This window comes from Rhinoraja longicauda, chromosome 31 (assembly GCF_053455715.1).
Source record: "Rhinoraja longicauda isolate Sanriku21f chromosome 31, sRhiLon1.1, whole genome shotgun sequence".
NCBI lineage: Eukaryota > Metazoa > Chordata > Chondrichthyes > Rajiformes > Arhynchobatidae > Rhinoraja > Rhinoraja longicauda.
The window spans coordinates 22851823-22871996 of record NC_135983.1 but is presented as its reverse complement, the minus strand read 5'-3'; the positions used below and the strand labels follow the sequence as shown (position 1 = coordinate 22871996).

At 48.3% G+C, this 20174-nt stretch overlaps 2 protein-coding genes across 5 annotated transcripts in view; one reads left to right on the top strand and one right to left on the bottom strand.

Moving 5' to 3' along the window:
* The first annotated feature begins 1314 nt into the window (after positions 1-1314).
* brd3os (BRD3 opposite strand) lies at positions 1315-2782 on the top strand. Its single transcript, XM_078425915.1, has 2 exons — positions 1315-2136; positions 2276-2782. Exon 1 carries the CDS (start codon positions 1356-1358, stop codon positions 1647-1649), a length of 294 nt encoding a protein of 97 aa, XP_078282041.1. The 5' UTR covers positions 1315-1355; the 3' UTR covers positions 1650-2136; positions 2276-2782.
* Positions 2783-8691: 5909 nt separating this feature from the next.
* The window catches only part of LOC144608296 (bromodomain-containing protein 3-like), a 44532-nt gene continuing 33049 nt past the window's right edge, over positions 8692-20174 (bottom strand). For 2 of the 4 annotated variants that reach the window (XM_078425911.1, XM_078425914.1), the window contains 4 exons: positions 18247-18539; positions 14653-14751; positions 11178-11306; positions 8692-9913 (listed from right to left, as the gene is read on the bottom strand). In XM_078425911.1, coding sequence (XP_078282037.1) covers positions 9786-9913; positions 11178-11306; positions 14653-14751; positions 18247-18539 — 649 coding nt within the window. In that variant the 3' untranslated portion in view covers positions 8692-9785. Of the gene's footprint in view, positions 9914-11177; positions 11307-12182; positions 13104-14652; positions 14752-18246; positions 18540-20174 lie in introns of those variants that run through there. The other 2 variants (XM_078425912.1, XM_078425913.1) reach the window with 2 other exon arrangements.

The window sequence follows — 20174 nt, the reverse complement described above, 5'->3', positions numbered from 1 at the left end:
AGATGCTGGTACAAATCGAAGGTATCACAAAATGCTGGAGTAACTTAGGGGATCAGGCAGCATCTCTGGAGAGAAGGAATGGGTTGTAGGAAAATAACTGCAGATGCTGGTGCTGTCTGAAGAATGGTCTCGACCCGAAACGTCACCCATTCCTTCTCTCCAGAGATGCTGTCTGACCCGCTGAGATACTCCAGCATTTTGTGTCACTGGTGTTTCCAGAAACTGACCGGTAATTTGACCGGTAGTGTAGGGAAATAACTGCAGATGCTGGTACAAATCGAAGGTATTTATTTCACAAAATGCTGGAGTAACTCAGCAGGTCAGGCAGCATCTCAGGAGAGAAGGAATGGGTGACCCTCAGTCTGAAGAATGGTCTGGACCCGAAAAGTCACCCATTCCTTCTCCCCAGAGATGCTGCCTGACCCGCTGAGTTACTCCAGCATGTTTGTGATTGACCGGCCATTGCTCGGGTGTTTTCGGAAACATTGAGGCGACAATGGGTTGCCATGGAGGGTAGGAAAATAACTGCAGATGCTGGTACAAATCGAAGGTATCACAAAATGCTGGAGTAACTCAGCGGGTCAGGCAGCATCTCTGGGGAGAAGGAATGGGTTGTAATAACTGCAGATAACTGTAATAACTGTAATAACTGGTTGTAGGAAAATAACTGCAGATGTTGGTGTAGTCTGAAGAAGGGTCTGGACCCGAAACGTCACCCATACCTTCTCCCCAGAGATGCTGCCTGACCTCCTGAGTTACTCCAGCGTGTTTGTGAATAAATACCTTCTCCCCAGAGATGCTGCCTGCCTGACCCGCTGAGTTAGTCCAGCGCCGGAGACTCAGGTTCCATCCTGACTACAGGCGCTGTCTGTACGGAGTTTGTACGTTCTCCCCGTGACCTGCGTGGGTTTTCTCCGAGATCTTCGGTTTCCTCCCACACTCCAAAGACGTACAGGTATGTAGGTTAATTGGCTGGGCAAATGTAAAAATTGTCCCTAGTGTGTGTAGGATAGTGTTAATGTACGGGGATCACTGGGCGGCACGGACTCGGAGGGGCCGAAAAGGCCTGTTTCCGCGCTGTATGTATATATGAATGAATGAATGAATGTTTGTGATTGCCCGGCCATTGCTCGGGTGTTTTCGGAAGCATTGATGCTACAATGCGTTGCCATAGTCGCGGGGACTCGGGCATTTCCGTGGATTGAGTGTGTCAGGTTGCCAGGGATCGGCTTGAGCGGAGGCGGTGGGGGGCTGGGATTGATTGCTATGGTACCCGCGGCCCGGCCGTTTCTGTGCGTTGACTGACGAGGGGAGGGGGGGGGGACGGGGTTTGCGATGGGGGCCGGGGTAGGAGGATGAGCGGGGCTACCAGAGGCCACAGGCCAACGCTGGCCGACAAGGCGTTGTCCGAGTCCTACGGGCGGCTCCGTTACAACGACACGTCGCTGGTGATCTGGACTCAACAGCAGCAGGAGCTGGAGAAGAGGGCGCTGGGCTCGGGCCCCGGACCCGGGGCGGACAGTTTCCTGGGCCGGAGCCAGAGCATGTGGTACAGACAGTATGGAAACCAACCCGTACTGATCCAGGAGCAGAGCAAAGTGGTCCCGGTCCCGGGCCCGGCCCGCTCGCAGTTCTGTTCGCTCATGTGAACCAATCCCGGCTTTACTATGTGAGAGGAGAGGTGGGTCTTCACCTGGGCCTCGGCTCGTCCACGACCAGGGAAACAACCTGCTCTCTTGCAAAGCAACCAACCCACCCGGCCACTCAGTCAGCCAGTGGCGTTACTGGATCCGGACAGCCGGCCACGAAGGGTCTCCAACTCCAAAGGTCACCTCGTCCTGTTCCCCCAGAGACGTTACTCTGGGTCACTCCAGCATTCTGCGTCTGTCTCTGTCTGGCATCAAGTGAAACAACTCCGCCCCCGGAATGAGCTGGTCATTTGGGTCTTCACATCAGAGGACCATCTCACACACACACAGTGATCACACCGGGGATCAACCAGCACCTGGAGTAACGTGCCTGGGTCACTCTGTGTTCCGGATCAAGCACACGACCCGTTCCAACTCATCAATCGACAGACATCGCCCTGGTCGTTGGCTTCGGATTAGAACCCTTCCATTGGCTCAGAAATGAATGGTCAGTGGGTTTCAGGAAATCTGCAGCTAATCAGAAACTACACCCAGAGCAAAACCCTCCCTGTTCATCCACCCAGCAACTGCTATTAACTGTGTATTTATTTATTTATCTGTGTGTGTGTCTATTTATTTATTTGTAGATTGCCACTGAACGGCTGCCCCACTACAAGAGGCCGTGTGGAACTGGAGGTATTACAAAATAAATACAAAGCGACGACAGCAAGGGAAAGTCAGGTGTGAAGCACTAGAATCTTTCAGTCTGTGGTTCAGACAAGCACAGCAATGAAGCACGGCTCCACCGTGGGGTTCAAAGTATATTTTATAATCGCTGTGGGTTTTTTTCTCCAAATATGAAATCTATAGTATTTTGTGCAACTACGGTATTTTTGCATTTTTTGTTTCACTCGCTACTCACTCGCTACTGGCAACTTTGTAAATGGTGAAGCATTCATTGATTGACATTAGCGACCTAAATGTCAGTATTTGACGACACAGTATTGCATTCCAGGGACGCCTCGCGTTCAGTATTAATATTATCCGAGACTTGGCTGTCAATGGAGACTCTGGCAGTCTGGAACAGGTCGAAAAAATGAAATGCAAATATTGAAAACCTGAAATAAAAACAGCAAATACTGAGTGGCTGGGGTCTTATTTCTGAAGCAACTGGCTGTTCTGATGCATCCCGGCGCTAGGCCGTTGGTGTAAAGTGCTGACTGTTTCTCTCTCCCACATAGGAATTATGCTGGTAATATTTAGCAAGTTACACAGGGTATCTGAAGCACAAGAAAAAAGCATAGAAATGTACAGAATGGGAAAGGGTTCAACGATTCATAATGAAGGTATTTATTCACAAAATGCTGGAGTAACTCAGCAGGTCAGGCAGCATCTCAGGAGAGAAGGAATGGGTGACGTTTCAGGTGTACAGGGCATTGGTGAGACCACACCTGGAGTATTACGTACAGTTTTGGTCTCCTAATCTGAGGAAAGACATTCTTGCCAGAGAGGGAGTACAGAGAAGGTTCACCAGATTGATTCCTGGGATGGCAGGACTTTCATATGAAGAAAGACTGGATAGACTCGGCTTGTACTCGCTGGAATTTAGAAGATTGAGGGGGGATCTTATAGAAACTTACAAAATTCTTAAGGGGTTGGACAGGCTAGATGCAGGAAGATTGTTCCCGATGTTGGGGAAGTCCAGAACAAGGGGTCACAGTTTAAGGATAAGGGGGAAGTCTTTTAGGACCGAGATGAGAACGTTTTTTTTCACACAGACAGTGGTGAATCTGTGGAATTCTCTGCCACAGAAGGTAGTTGAGGCCAGTTCATTGGCTATATTTAAGAGGGAGTTAGATGTGGCCCTTGTGGCTAAAGGGATCAGGGGGGTATGGAGAGAAGGCAGGTACGGGATACTGAGTTGGATGATCAGCCATGATCATATTGAATGGCGGTGCAGGCACGATGGGCCGAATGGCCTACTCCTGCACCTATTTTCTATGTTTCTATGAGATGCTGCCTGACCTGCTGAGTTACTCCAGCATTTTGTGAATAAACACCTTCGATTTGTACCAGCATCTGCAGTTATTTTCTTGTAGTAACGATTCATAATGTCTGTGCTGAATATAATGCCAATTTTAACTAATCTCCTCTGACTGCACACAATCCATGTCCCTCCATCACTTGCACAGTCACTTGCCTCTGACTATCGCATCTGCTTCCACCTGGCAGTGCGTTCCAGGCACCCACAACTCCCTCTGCATCCTGTCCCACTTATCTCTTTCAAATGATACCACTCTTACCTTAAAAGCTTTGCCCTCCTGCCTTTGACATTCCCACCCTGGGGAATAAAGGTTCTGCCTGTCCATCTTATCTATGCCTCCCATATAATTTTATATACTTCTGTCAGATCTCCCCTCGACCTCCAACGCTCCAGAGAAAACAAGCCAAGTTTGTCCCACCTCTCCTTGTAGCAAATACAATTCAATACAAGCAGCATGAAGGGTCTCGACAGCTGGGTGGTAGTGTGAGCTGTGAGGAAGATGCTATGAGGTTGCAGGGTGACTTGGACAGGTTGTGTGAGTGGGCGGATGCATGGCAGATGCAGTTTAATGTGGATAAGTGCGAGGTTATCCACTTTGGTGGTAAGAATAAGAAGGCTTATTATTATCTGAATGGTGTCAAGTTAGGAAAAGGGGACGTACAACGAAATCTGGGTGTCTTAGTGCATCAGTCACTGAAAGGAAGCATGCAGGTACAGCAGGCAGTGAAGAAAGCCGATGGAATGTTGGCCTTCATAACAAGAGGAGTTGAGTATAGGAGCAAAGGGGTCCTTCTGCAGTTGTACAGGGCCCTAGTGAGACCGCACCTGGAGTACTGTGTGCAGTTTTGTTCTCCAAATTTGAGGAAGGATATTCTTGCTATTAAGGGCGTGCAGCGTAGATTTACTAGGTTAATTCCCGGAATGGCGGGGACTGTCGTATGTTGAAAGACTGGAGCGACTAGGCTTGTATACACTGGAATTTAGAAGGATGAGAGGGGATCTTATCAAAACATATAAGATTATTAAGGGGTTGGACACGTTAGAGGCAGGAAACATGTTCCCAATGTTGGGGGAGTCCAGAACCAGGGGCCACAGTTTAAGAATAAGGGGTAGGCAGTGGAGGCCAATTCTCTGAATGCATTCAAGAGAGAGCTAGATACTCTTAAGGATAGCGGAGTCAGGGGGTATGGGGAGAAGGCAGGAACGGGGTACTGATTGAGAATGATCAGCCATGATCATATTGAATGGTGATGCTGGCTCGAAGGGCCGAATGGCCTCCTCCTGCACCTATTGTCTATTGAAACGTCACCTATTTCTTTTCTCCAAAGTTGACCTGTTGAGTTACTGCAGCTTTTTGCATCTTATATTCACGTCTCCAAAGCCTTCACATTCTTTCTGTATCGGGGCAACTGGAACTGCAAACACTCTAAATGCAGCCTCACCAAAGTCCTATTGAAGTACACAGAACAGTACAGCACAGGGACACACCTTAAAGCCTCCACTCCAAGCAACATCTTCGTCAATCTTCCCACACTCGCCCTATCTCAGTCACACCCTGCAGTGTAGCAAGCAAAACTACAGATTGGACTCACCAATGTTTTGTGTGGGTACATGATGACATCCCAACTCATCCATTATACTCACACTTTGGCCTATCTTGGCAAGCATACCAAATGTGCAGGAAGGAACTGCCGATGCTGTTGACACCCAAGACAGCCTTGCTCTAGCATTTTGCACCCATCTTCCAAGCATACCAAATGCCTTTTTTGCTAACCCAACTCCATGTATCACTGCTTTCAGCACCTCATATTTCGCTTGGGCAGCTTGCAGCCCAGTGGTATGAACATCGACTTCTCCAACTTTAGACTGTTCCTCTGTCCCTCTCTTCCCCTCCCCCTTCCCAGATCTCCCTCTATCTTCCTGTCTTCACCTATATCCTTCCTTTGTCCCGCCCCCCTGACATCAGTCTGAAGAAGGGTCTCGACCCGAAACGTCACCCATTCCTTCTCTCTTAAGATGCTGCCTGACCTGCTGAGTTACTCCAGCATTTTGTGAAATAAATACCTTCGATTTGTACCAGCATCTGCAGTTATTTTCCTACACTGCTTTCAGGGATTTGTGGACTTGCATCCCAAGGTGTCTCTGTACATCAAAGCTCCTCGGTCCCTACACGTCTTACCAGAATTTGACTTCACAAGATGCTTTACTCCCACATGTTTGGCTTAACTTCCATCCAGCACCATTGCACCCATCTTTTCCAGCTATCCATGTCCTACAAAACCCCTAGACAACATTCTTCACTCTCCCCAAATCTACCGACGTACGGTGGCGCAGCGGTGGAGTTGCTGCCTTACAGCGCCAGAGACCCGGGTTAGATCCTGACTGTGGGTGCTGTCTGTACGGAGTTTGCACGTACTCCCTGTGATCATGTGGGTTCCCCCAGGTGCTGCGTTTTCCTCCCACACTCCAAAGACCTGCAGGTTTGGAGGTTAATTGGCTTCTGTAAATTGTTCGTAGTGTGTAGTATAGAACTAGTGTATGGCGTGATTGTTGGTCGGCATGGACTCGATGGGCCGAAGGGCCTGTTCCACACCGTTTCTCTAAACTATTTAGTTGTCTGCAAACTTTAGTTTTAGTTTAGTTTAGTGTCACGTTTAACGAGGTAGTGAAAAGCTTTTGTTGCGTGCTGAGCTAGTCAACGGAAATCACAGCACTAATCACACCATTTACATACTCATCAAATATATTATTATAAACAATAAAGTTCACAGAAAACTTTAAGCATGAATAAATGTTTATAGACTATTTTTATATTCCACTTTGTGTTTGCTGCCAGACCTTTCCCTTTAGCTTCTCTTTGCCTCTTTTATTTCTGTCCCACCTAAACACTCTCTCCCTCCCTCCCTCCCTCCCTCCCCTCCCTCCCTCCCTCTCTCCTCTCATTCTTCTCTTTTGAGGATTTGTGAAAGACAAACTTTCCACAACTCGGGAGAAACTCTCGTTCCACACGTTACAAAAGGCAGATGGAGTCAGACATAAGCCTCCTGTTCCTCATCCAGTGACCCACAGTTAATACAAGATTGCCACATTAATATATATCGAGTGAACACAAGATATAATGCCCCTCATTCAACTTTATCCCAGCATTAAACCCAGTTGGAGTTGGGGCCAGAGACAGTGAAGGCAGGAGAATGAGGGATCCATAGAAGATTATGTTATATTCAGAACATACACACGACAGGGTAGGAGAAGTGGGATGTCAGGGAGGGAGGGAGAAGCACGATGTCTGGGTGTAATAGTGCTCAATGAGGATGAGTCCACATCATTTGACGAAGTACAGACATTTTTTTTAAACAATACTGGAGCTTTTGTCAAAGATAGACACAAAGTGCTGGAGTAACTCAATGGGTCAGGCAACATCACTGTTGAATCTTCTGAAGAATTTGTTCTCCAGAAGAAGAGCCCTGACCCGAAACATAGTCCATCCTTTTACTCCAGAGATGCTGCCTGACCCGCTGAATTACTCCAGCACCTCATATCTATCTTCGGTACGAACCAGCATCGGCAGTTACTTTCTACACAAATGTTTTTGTGGCGATTCATTAGGTACTGCAGGAAAGATGAGGTTAGAGATGGGGGCAAGTAGTGCCAGAGTTATAACAGATTGGCAGCACAGTAGCTCAGTCGTAGAGCTGCTGCCTCATGGTGCCAGAGACCCGGATTCGATGCTGACTACGGGTGCTGTGTGTACGAGGTACGCACATTCTCCCTGTGACCGGGTGCTCCGGTTTCCTCCTACGTACTGAAGTGCAAGTTTGCAGGCAAAACAGCTTCTGTAAATTGCCCGCGAGTGTGTCGGATGTAAAATTGGAATGAGATCGAACTGGTGTACGGTGGTTGGCGTGGGCACGGGTGGGCCAAAGGGCCTGTTTCCACGCTGCGTCTCTGAACTAAACTAATGATCGGAGACTGCAAAAAGTACAACAGAGAACAGATGAGGCCAGAGAGAAAACAAGAGAGGAACAATCTGAAAACATCTGTAAACACTTTTCGAATTTATTATGAAAACTCCGAACCCTGCAATATGGGACCACATTATTCCCTCCTCTGAATGTCCACAAAGAATCAAAAGAATAAGAGGTCACACGATAATTGAGTAGATGGTTTCTGTTGAGCAGGCAGTACTGACACATCGCTTTGTACAATAAGCAATCACTACATCAACATTTTCTATCAACAGAATTTAAAATTATAACTGTAAACAGCATTAAAAATATTAGGATTTGCCATAAACCTGCATGCACAATACATAAAAAGGCAAGTTTCCAAGGGAAAATAAAATATTTCAGAAGCCAAACCAAAGGGGTTTGGTGCAATGATTAAGTTTATGTCCAAAAACCCGGACAGACATTGGACCTCTACAAATTGGGAGAATGAGTAAAAAGCTCAGAGGCACAGGGCATGCATTAACAAAAGAAACCAATAATTGATCAAGAAATTTGTTGAGAAGGGTTATTATGTAAAATCGCAGCAAGCAGTCATTAAATAAGTCAGTGGGTGCAATTAGTAACAACATAAGTAATTTGTAGCAGAGATAGACAAGGTGGGGGGCGGAGGAGAGTGGGGGTGGGGGGAGGAGGAGAGTGGGGGTGGGAGGGAGAGAGGGAGTGGGGTGGGAGGGAGAGAGGGAGTGGGGAGGAGAGAGGGGGTTGGTGAGAGAGGGGGTTAGTGGGAGAGAGGGGGTTGGTGGGAGAGAGGGGGTGGGGGGGGATAGAGAGAGGGGGTGGGGGGGAGAGAGGGGGTTGGTGGGAGAGAGGGGGTTGGTGGGAGAGAGGGGGTGGGGGGGATAGAGAGAGGGGGTGGGGGGGGAGAGAGGGGGTGGGGGGGAGAGAGGGGGTGCGGTGGGGGGGATAGAGAGAGGGGGTGGGGGGGAGAGGGGCCAATGGGGGGAGAGGGGGCGGTGGGGGGGGAGAGGGGGCGGTGGGGGGGAGAGGGGGGCGGTGGGGGGAGAGGGGCCGACGGGGGAGAGGAGGCGGTGGGGGGGAGAGGGGGCGGTGGGGGGGAGAGGGGGCGGTGGGGGGAGAGGGGGCGGTGGGGGGAGAGGGGGCGGTGGGGGGAGAGGGGGCGGTGGGGGGAGAGCAAGAAGTCATTAACCAAGAGATAGCGTAGCTCATAATCAGAATCAGTCCTAGCCATCGGCATCAGCCTGTCATCAGGATTACTGAGCTTCAAAGCTCTTTGCTGAAGAGAATAAAATATTTGAAGTAAAAATTAAAAAAATACCCGATTACAAGACACACTCGGAAAACCCACAAAGGACAAAAACACAGCCATGATTTTCAAATCTTTTGATCTTAAAACACCCTCCTCGCCTTCCCTAATTATTTCCCAAAGAGGTAAAAGAACCTGAAATTATTGTGTTTTTTAAAAAAAACCCTGATCCCTAACTTTTTAACACTCCCACTGTACACTTTCCCCTCCCCCCGCACCCCCCCCTCCCCCCCACCCCCAACCCTCCCTGTCCCACATCCCTCCCCCCCTGAATTAAACAACAAAAGTCTCTTAAGAAAAGTACAGGTTGAATCGGGCACCCAAAGTGACTAAGCACGGGCCTGTGTGTTGCCTGAATAAAAAGGTGACAAATCTCACACCATCGGCCACCCACGCAATGGAATCCAACGCTTGCCATCTTCTTCCATTGGTTCCAAGTTGATTTGTTTGTCTGACGTCAATAAATTAGGTTGATGCACACGCACGCACGCACGCGCGCACGCACGCACACATACACACACGCACGCACGCACACGCCATGCAGCCTGCACCCTCGCAGTCACACAAGCTGCACTCAAGCCAATGACTCAGTTGCAGCCACACACGCACGCGCACCCACTCGCACCCACTGGGTCAATGATCATTGATGGAATGTGCTCGTCAGGGTCCCCTTTCAGCGAGTTCAGCCATTAAAATATATATAGCACAGCCTTAGAATCTGCTGAGGTATGGTTCAGGTTGTGCACGCCGGCGGCAGGGCAAGTCCTCTGCGCCTGAACTGTACATCCAGCACCCAGGTTGCAAGGCAAGACCAGACCGGACCGGACCGGACCCGACCACAGCTATTCGGATTCGCTGGTGTCCGAGGAGCTGGAACCACTGGAGCTGCTGCTGCCCGTGTCGGAGGAGGAACTGCTGCTGCCGCTGAGACGAGATGGGCCCCCTCCTTGCCCGGAGTCGGACTTATCCGCTGTTGGGGGGGGGGGAAGAGAACACCCAAATGTTAGCGTAGAATCCGACAACGTACAATTCAGGACCGCAGTGGTGCAGCTGGGAGACCCGCTAGAAGGATGAGAGGGGATCTTATCGAAACATATAAGATTATTAAGGGGTTGGACACGTTAGAGGCAGGAAACATGTTCCCAATGTTGGGGGAGTCCAGAACAAGGGGCCACAGTTTAAGAATAAGGGGTAGGCCATTTAGAACTGAGATGAGAAACTTTTTCAGTCAGAGAGTTGTGAATCTGTGGAATTCTCTGCCTCAGAAGGCAGTGGAGGCTAATTCTCTGAATGCATTCAAGAGAGAGCTAGATAGAGCTCTTAAGGATAGCGGAGTCAGGGGGTATGGGGAGAAGGCAGGAACGGGGTACTGATTGAGAATGATCAGCCATGATCACATTGAATGGCAGTGCTGGCTCGAAGGGCCGAATGGCCTCCTCCTGCACCTATTGTCTATTGTCCCAAACGCCAAAGACCCAAGTTCGATCGCGACTTTGGATGCGATGGGTGTGGAGTTAGCACGTTCTGTCTGTGACCACGTGGGTTTCCTCCCACATCCCAAAGACGCTCATAAGTCCATGGGGCAGAATTAGGCCATTCAGTCCATCAAGTCTACTCATGGCTGATCTATCACTCCCTCTCAACACCATTCTCCTGCCTTATCCCCCCACAACCCCCAACACCCGGACTAATCAAGAATCTATCTACCTCTGCCTTAAAAATATCCACTGACTTGGCCTACACAGCCTTCTGTGGCAACAAATTCCAGATTCACAACCCTCTGACTAAAGAAATTCCTCCTCATCTCCTTCCTAAATGAACGTCCTGTTATTCTGAGGATACCTCTGGTCCCAGACTCTCCCACTGGTGGGAAACATCCTCTCCACGTTCACTCTATCCAAACCTTTCACTATTCGGTAAGTTTCAAAGAGGTCCACCCCCCACCCTTATCCTTCTAAACTCCAGCTAGTCGAGGCCAAACGCTCGTCTTATGTTAACCCCCCACTCACTCGTTCCTGGGATCATTCTCGTGAACCTCCTCTGGACCCTCCCCAGCGCCAGCACATCCTTCCTCAGATATGGGGCCCAAAATTAGCCCCATCTCGACCAAGGACTTTCAGCCGCTCTAGCTTGTTCTGCTCGTGTTCCATACGCTTTGTTAACAAGCCCAGACCCCGAGGTTGCTGCCATGAACTGATGTCCGCGCCTCCCTCAAGTTGCAAGTGAGCCGTTACCTTTTTTGTTGGGTTTCTTGCTGTGGTTAAATTGACCGCTCATGTCTTGCAACCGTTTTTCAAGCTCCTTCTTTTTCTCCAGAGCCAGCTCCTCCTTCGACTTCCCCAAGCTCTTCTTTGACGACGTAGCTGAATCACAACGGCCAATTATTATTTTTTAAAAAGCAGATTGTAGAGCAGAAGGAACAAACCAAGTTAACTAGGAAAGCCCTCATAATCCACTCAGTTCCACGCCACTCTTTGCATCTTAGTGAAGAGATCATGGGGAGGCTGGTGGGACCGAGACCGTGTCACACTGTGGGAGCCATTTATGTTTAGGCTAGCTACTGTTGGCATATTATATTATTTTGTCTGGATATATTTTGCCATATTATTTTGGACACTTGGGAGCGGTTGTTAGATGAACAGGGTGGTGTATATATATATGGGCATAAGGGACAGGATGTGGCCAGATACAGGGAGGGAGAGCATACAGTTCTCACCAGACCTGGACAGACCAACGACTGGACAGACCGGAGACCTGGGACCAGACCAGGGGACAGAGCAGCCAGCTACGACTTGTACGCAAAATAAGTATAGCCTGGTATGTTCGTCTCCTTGTTTGTACAACTACTTCAATAAACAACTAATTAAACTGGAAATAACGACTGGAAGATCTGTTCTGTTGGGTCTGTGTAAGGTCACTCCGACTCCCTGTGTAGTACTGGCATTTTGGAAAAGAAGCCATCGGAAAAAGTCTGGAAGTTGCCATTACACACACACACTTCAGCTCTTAATCCAGGTAAACGATGTCAATGACGAGAAGGGGTGTGGAACTGGTTGGGCTGGCTCTGGGGTCGTGCTGCAGCATCAGAATGAGAAACTCTCCAGTGGATCAACACCAGGGTTGATTGGGTTAACATATGATGAGAGTTAGACAGCACTGGGCCTGTACTTTCTGGAGTTTAGAAGGATTGGGGCGGGGGGGGGGACCTCATTGAAACTTACCGAACAGTGAAAGGCCTGGATAGAGTGGATGTGGAGAGGATGTTTCCACAAGTGGGAGTGTCTAGGACCAGAGGCCAGAGTCTCAGAATAAAAGGACGTTCCTTTAGGAAGAAGGAGACGAGGAGGAATTTCTTAAGTCAGAGGGTGGTGAATCTGTGGAATTCGTTACCACAGGCAGCTGTGGGGGCCAAGTCAATAGATATTTTAAGGTTGAGATTGATAGATTCTCGATTAGTACGGGCGTCAGGGGTTATGGGGAGAAGGCAGGAGAATCGGGTTGAGAGGGAGAGATAGATCAGCCATGATTGAATGGCGGAGTAGACGTGATGGGGCCGAATGGCCTAATTCTGCTCCTATCGCTAATGAGCACACCTCAACGGCTGCATCCTTAGCACATCACGACGTCAGATGTGTAAAACCAAGAAAAGGCTGTGCTGTCAGAGGGGAAATACCACGAGTGCTCACCAGAAGTAGGGTACTTCTGAGAGTACCCCTTGAACCTTTAGTCCAGCGAGTCAATGCCCCTTAAATTCTTACCCCACTGAGTCAATGCCTGTTGACGAAGGATTGTGAAGAGGAACTGTATGAAATGGATGAATGAAATTATAAGTGTGCAATGGATTAAAAGCTACACTTTAATGGAAAATCTGACGGACACCGACAGGGATGTGAAGCATGACAGAGGATGCATAACTTTGAAGGTGAATAGTTCTTGAACAAACCTTCGATGGCGTTTCTCACCAGTAGCATGCTTTGGGTGCTACCCCCTGTACTGATCTGTTAAGGCCATTCCCCCAGGGCTGGATAATATCGGCCGGACAAAACCATGGCACCTGTTCTTGCTTCAAACTCACAGGTTCAGCAGCAATGGCAACTAGAGCTATTTTCTGGCTCCAGATCCGATGAAGCACCAGGAATTGACTTTCTTCCTTCTCTTTCCTTTTAAACAAACCGCATTGGGTACCCAGTAGAATAATTGACCAAGACAGAGAGTATTATATGCACAACGTCTTTCATGGCCACAGGATGGGCCCCCTAAGTCCTTTACACCCACTGTTTATCGTACATGTAAGAAATAAAGCAGCCAATTTGAACACAGTAAAATCCTACGGACCACAATGTGTTAACGAGCTAAAATATAATTCTCAGTGTTATCAGAGAGATTAATATTGGCTCGGAGGCTGACAGACACTCAATGTTTTCCATTTCTTCAGAATAGATGAATGGAACCTTTTACATCCAACTTTGTTGGCAGAGGGCCTCAGTTTAATGCCTCAATCATGACACCTCCTATGGTTGGTACTCTTGTAGTACTTAACAAGGAGTACAGTCTGGACTACAAGTGCCATTTCTCTGAGACCATTTAAAGAATTGGGCACTTCAGCAGTTTGATGTGGTGTGGGATTGTTCCCTGAATGAGAGAAAGCCGAACAGACTGCTAAGACTAACTGTTGAGACAGATGGATAAGGGCAGCGCAGTGCCACAGCTACCTGAGTTGCTTCCTCACAGAGTCAGAGACCCGGATTCCATCCTAACCACCAGTGCTGCCTGTGTGGAATTCGTACGTTCTCCATGTGTACGCGTGGGCTTCCTCCGGGCGTTCTGGTTTCCTCCCACATGCCAGAACGGTGGGTTTGTAGTTTAATTGGCCTCTGTCAAATTGCCCCAGTGAGCAGGGAGCGTATGAGAAAGTGGTACAGCATAGGACCAGTGTGAACGGGTGATCGATGGTCGACGAGGACTCGGTGGGCTGAAGGGCATTCTGTATAACATACAGAAGGACATAAACGTGCAACGTTGAGGACTTAAATGTGCAACGTGCTGTATCCCTAAAGCTAAAGACCTAATATTCAGGGCTTGTATACACTGGAATTTAGAAGGATGAGGGGGGATCTTATTGAAACATATAAGATAATTAGGGGATTGGACACATTAGAGGCAGGAAACATGTTCCCAATGTTGGGGGAGTCCAGAACAAGGGGCCACAGTTTAAGAATAAGGGGTAGGCCATTTAGAACGGAGATGAGGAAGAACGTTTTCAGTCAGAGAGTGGTGAAGGTGTGGAATTCTCTGCCTCAGAAGGCAGTGGAGGCCAGTTCGTTGGATGCTTTCAAGAGAGAGCTGGATAGAGCTCTTAAGGATAGCGGAGTGAGGGGGTATGGGGAGAAGGCAGGAACGGGGTACTGATTGAGAGTGATCAGCCATGATCGCATTGAATGGCGGTGCTGGCTCGAAGGGCTGAATGGCCTACTCCTGCACCTATTGTCTATTGTCTATTGTAAAATCAGAACTTGGAAACTGACTAAAAGGAATGATTCTCGACTCCTCACCTGAACATGAACCGATAAGAAGTTACTCAAGGTAAGTTGAGACTCCCAAAAATGACATCTGGAGGAGAAAAGGTTAAATCTTAGCAAACGGACTAAATATCTCTTGGAGGAATTGACCAGTTTGATGGAGGTAGTTAAGCCGGTTCGCAGTGTATACCTGGTAATGGGGGCCGGTTACTAGTGGAGTCCCACAGGGGTCGGTGTTGGGGCTGTTGTTCCTCACCACCTCTACCAATGAACGTTTCGGGGGAATTGTCTGCAAGTTTGTGGTTGAAACAAAGATAAAGGATCTTAGGTGAGAAAACAAAACAGATTATAAGCAGATCCAGATGCAAAGGCACTTGGGCTCAAATCTAAGAGCCCATGAGCTAACACAAAGCTATGTGTGGACATAACCGTGCAAGCCAATGTAACACTACACGCCTGTTACAAATGCACAGGCCATTGTGAAATCAGATTGACGCAAAATGCTGGAGGAACTCCAGTAATGCCGGAGTAAATCGGCAGCAACTCTGAAGAGAGGGAATGTTTCGTGTCGAGACCCTACTTCGGACTGACTCCAGCATTTTGTGTCTATCTTCAGTGTAAACCGGCATCTGCACTTCCGTCCTACACCATTGTAAAATTACATGTGTACAATACACAGCCTATCGCTGTAACGTTGCACCAGCTGCGAATATGCTGAAGGCTGCAGTAAAGAGAAAGGACCAGGTATCACAGCACACGATTCTCCGCCAGCCGTGAGACCGACGAGCAACACAAATGAGTTTTCCAAGATTTTTGAACATCAGACAATTATATCGGTTGTTCTACCATCACCTTTGAGTTGTGGGCACTGAGGGGGGCAAGGCTGGCATTTAATGCCCGGTCTTCCAGTTGCTCTGGAAATCGAGCTGACAGGTGAAGTGGCATTCTTACAGTTTGATACTACTGTTTGAACTACAATGTTTTATCACATGTTTAAACTATCATGTTTTATTCACACGTTTAAACTACAATGTTTTAATCTTAATGTTTTATGCTTTATTCTTAATTGTTTACTGTATGTCGTGCCGTTAACCTTGCGAGCAAAGCACCAATGCAAATTCCTTGTATGCATACTGTACATACTTGGCTAATAAAATTTATTCAATTCAATTCAATGCATCCTGCACGGGGACTTCTGACAGATTGATTAGTAGGACTGGCTGTGACAATCCCTGAAGTTTTGTACTACAATTGACATGCAAGGTGTTGTTCTTGGGGATGACTTCTGACAGCAGTTAAGATTGAAGCGTTTATGTGCAAATTCTGGAGTCACACGCAGATCGGGAATAGGCACGGGGTACAGATTCAATAGACAATAGGTGCAGGAGTAGGCCATTCGGCCCTTCGAGCCAGCACCGCCATTCAATGTGATCATGGCTGATCATTCTCAATCAGTACCCCGTTCCTGCCTTCTCCCCATACCCCCTAACTCCGCTATCCTTAAGAGCTCTATCTAGCTCTCTCTTGAATGCATTCAGAGAATTGACCTCCACTGCCTTCCGAGGCAGTGAATTCCACAGATTCACAACTCTCTGACTGAAAAAGTTTTTCCTCATCTCCGTTCTAAATGGCCTACCCTTTATTCTTAAACTGTGGCCCCTGGTTCTGGACTCCCCCAACATTGGGAACATGTTTCCTGCCTCTAACGTGTCCAAACCCTTAATAATCTTATATGTTTCGATAAGATCCCCTCTCATCCTTCTAAATTCCAGTGTATACAAGCCCAGCCGCTCCAGTCTTTCAACATACGACAGTCCCGCCATTCCAGGAATTAACCTAGTAAACCTACGCTGCATGCCCTCAATAGCAAGAATATCCTTCCTCAAATTTGGAGACCAAAACTGCACCAAAACTCCAGGTGCGGTCTCACTAGGGCCCTGTACAACTGCAGAAGGACCTCTTTGCTCCTATACTCAACTCCTCTTGTTATGAATGCCAACATTCCATTGGCTTTCTTCACTGCCTGTTGTACCTGCATGCCTCCTTTCAGTGACTGATGCACTAGGACACCCAGATCTCGTTGTACGTCCCCTTTCCCTAACTTGACACCATTCAGATAATAATCTGCCCTCCTATTCTTCCCACCAAAGTGGATAACCTCACACTTATCCACATTAAACTGCATCTGCCATGCATCCGCCCACTCACACAACCTGTCCAAGTCACCCTGCAACCTCATAGCATCTTCCTCACAGTTCACACTGCAAATTTGCTAATGGTACTTTTAATCCCTTCATCCTTTTTGAGGATTCTTTTCCTTAATTTCTTCTTGATTAGCAAGGGTGTCAGGGGGATAGGAGTCTTGATAGACCAAATGGCCTAATTCTGTCCCTCTAACTTCTGAACATAACGAGTAATAAAGAACCCAGTTTTATTTTTAGATTATCTACAGTCGCACTTTTACCAAGACCAACCTTTTTATTTTTTCCGTTTTTAACCGAATTTAAATTGCCGCAGTGCGGTTTAAACTCACGTTGTTTAGTGGTGATTTGAACTAGGACACTAATGCCGCAACCTGTGGGACTCCATCATTCACCTGACTCCACAATGATGTCCGTTTAAACTACATTTACTGGGCGTCAGATACAATCACCATGGTTTCAGAGGCCACAGGACTGAGAGCAAGGAACACTTTTAAAGTCCTTATCCTGAGGTCAGGGCACGAGAGAAAATAGTCCATAGAAATTGCATTGTGGCGAGGCAAGCTGGTCGTGAGCAGTGCTCCATTCCTGCCCATCAGTTATGTATGGGAAGCTTGCAAGAAGAGAGCGAGGGTGCATTTGGTCCTCGATAAATTTCCAGGGTCGCAACCTCGAGCCTCCACATTTCTCAAAACTGGACACAAACAATCAACAAGCCTTTAAATGCCAAATCAGCCCACCCTGCCTTCCCTGCCATTCAACAACTCTATGTAATGATGGTCTACAACGCTCGCCCCACACCCTGTAACACCCATCCCTACTGCCTTACCATAGAGCAAGGGCTGCCCAAGGCCACACAACACCAACCCAGTCTGGCCAGCTGCTCTTCACCACCTGGTGTCCCCTGTGGCCATCAAATGAACTGCGCTCCACGGAAAATATCTGGTCCATTCAATCAAAACCTGCGCGCTATGCAGGCAAAGCCATGCGTTTGTACGCTGATCACCCGGAATCAGCTCCAGCATTCTACTTGCATATTTACTGAGACAGAAACAACATGTGCAAACCTCAGGGCAGGTTTATTCACCCTTTGCTCCAGGTTAATCCAAGGCTCTGCTTGGCCTACTCTTTGCTGTCACTGTGTTTGGAGGTGGACCATCAGACAGCATCAGCATCAGCATCACACAGGATGGGAGATGCCAAGGCAGGGAGATATCTGGACCCTGATAGCTCTCGGGGGATGGAGCGGAGGATGGAGAATGCGTGCGCTCCCCTGTCCTGATCACGTTGCAATGACTCCATTGTATGCAAAATGGTGGAATGACGACAAGATGGCCATCAATGTTGAATGCATCGCACTCACTGAGCGGTGACACGTGGAAAATGGTGAGCAGGCAAAGCAGCGGAGCGGCATGGAAAAGGAACACTTTAAGAGGATTGGGGGGGGGGGGGGGGGTGGGGTGAGAGGAGAATGAATGAGAAATGCAACCATGTCATTCATACACTTATGGTTCATATGGCTATTACAGTTCACGTACACCAAATCCACTGCCGTTCCACAAATCCCAAATCTTCTCACTTACTGTACGGTTTCCGTTGCTTTTTTTGTAAACAAGATTTGACGTATCTCTCCAGCTCCCTCAGAGTTGTGGGCTTCAACGTTTCAAAGTCTATCTCAATCTCATCGGGGTTGGAGTCCCTGAGGGAGGGTTCCCTGGACTGAATGATGTGCACCACACGCCCGAGCTTTTCACCTGGCAGCTTGTTGATGTCCAGGCTCAGCTGGCGCTTCTCGTCGTACGACATGGGCTGAGCTTCCTCCTCCTCGTCAGAGTCGTGGGCCGGAACCACCTGCTTCGCTGCCTTCTTCAGGGTTCTGAACACAAGGAAGGGAATGAACGGGCGATGGTAAAGGAGAGCAGCTTCATACTCAACACCCCAGGTTCTCCCGACGCAGTCACTGAACAACCGGCCACTTTGAAGAACAAATCGTAACAAGAGGATTTCATAGAAAATAGGTGCAGGAGTAGGCCATTCGGCCCTTCGAGCCTGCACCGCCATTCAATATGATCATGGCTGATCATCCAGCTCAGTATCCTGTACCTGCCTTCTCTCCATACCCCCTGATCCCTTTAGCCACAAGGGCCACATCTAACTCCCTCTTAAATATAGCCAATGAACTGGCCTCAGCTACCTTCTGCGGCAGAGAATTCCACAGACTCACCACTCTCTGTGTGAAGAAATGTTTTCTCATCTCGGTCCTAAAAGACTTCCCCCTTATCCTTAAGCTGTGACCCCTGGTTCTGGACTTCCCCAACATCGGGAACAATCTTCCCGCATCTAGCCTCTCTAACCCCTTAAGAATTTTATATGTTTCAATAAGATCCCCCCTCAGTCTTCTAAATTCCAGAGAGTATAAGCCTAGTCTACAGGCTTTCAGTACAGGAGTAAAGAGGTTCTTCTGCTGTTGTACAGGGCCCCTGGTAAGACCACATCTGGAGTATTGTGTACAGTTTCGTTCTCCTAATTTGAGGAAGGACTTCCTTGTAATTGAGGCAGTGCAGCGTAGGTTCACAAGATTGATCCCTGGGATGGCGGGACTGTCATATGAGGAAAGACTGAAAAGACTAGGCTTGTATTCACTGGAGTTTAGAAGGATGAGAGGGGATCTTATAGAGACGTATAAAATTATAAAAGGACTGGACAAGCTAGATGCAGGGAAAACGTTCTCAATGTTGGGGGAGTCCAGAACTAGGGGCCACACAGTCTAAGAATAAAGGGGAGGCCATTTAAAACTGTGGTGAGAAGGAACTTTTTCACTCAGGAAGTTGTGAATTTGTGGAATTCTCTCCCACAGAGGGCAGTGGAGGCCAATTCACTGGGTGGATTTAAGAGAGAGTTAGATAGAGCTCTAGGGGCTAGTGGAATCAAGGGATATGGGGAGAAGTTGGGTACGGGTTATTGATTGTGGATGATCAGCCATGATCACAATGAATAGCGGTGCTGGTTCGAAGGGCCGAATGGCCTCCTCCCCTGCACCTATTTTCTATGTTTCTAAATCACTTTTGGTTTAGTTTAGAGATACAGCACTGAAACAGGGCTCTTTGGCCAACCGTGTCCGCACTGACCAGCCCCATACACCAACCGATATGCACTAGGGACAATTTTTCAAGTAAGCGAAGCCAGTTAGGTTTAGTTTAGTTTAGAGAGACAGCGCGGAAACAGGCCCTTCGGCCCACCAAGTCCGCACCAACCAGTGATCCCCGCACTCTAACACCACCCTACACACACTAAGGACAATTTACACGTGCACCAAGCCAATGAACCTGCAAACCTGCACGTCTTTGGAGTGTGGGTGGACGCCGAAGATCTCGGTGAAAACCCACGCAGGTCACGGGGAGAACGTACAAACTCCACGCAGACGGCGCCCGTAGTCAGGGTCGAACCCGGGTCTTTGACGCTGTAAGGCGGCAACTCTACCGCTGCGCCAACTTACTGTCCACGCAACACA

What these genes read in the sequence shown, in the direction of transcription:
- brd3os (XM_078425915.1), top strand. Translation starts at nt 1,356, where the DNA reads ATGAGCGGGGCTACCAGAGGCCACAGGCCAACGCTGGCCGACAAGGCG.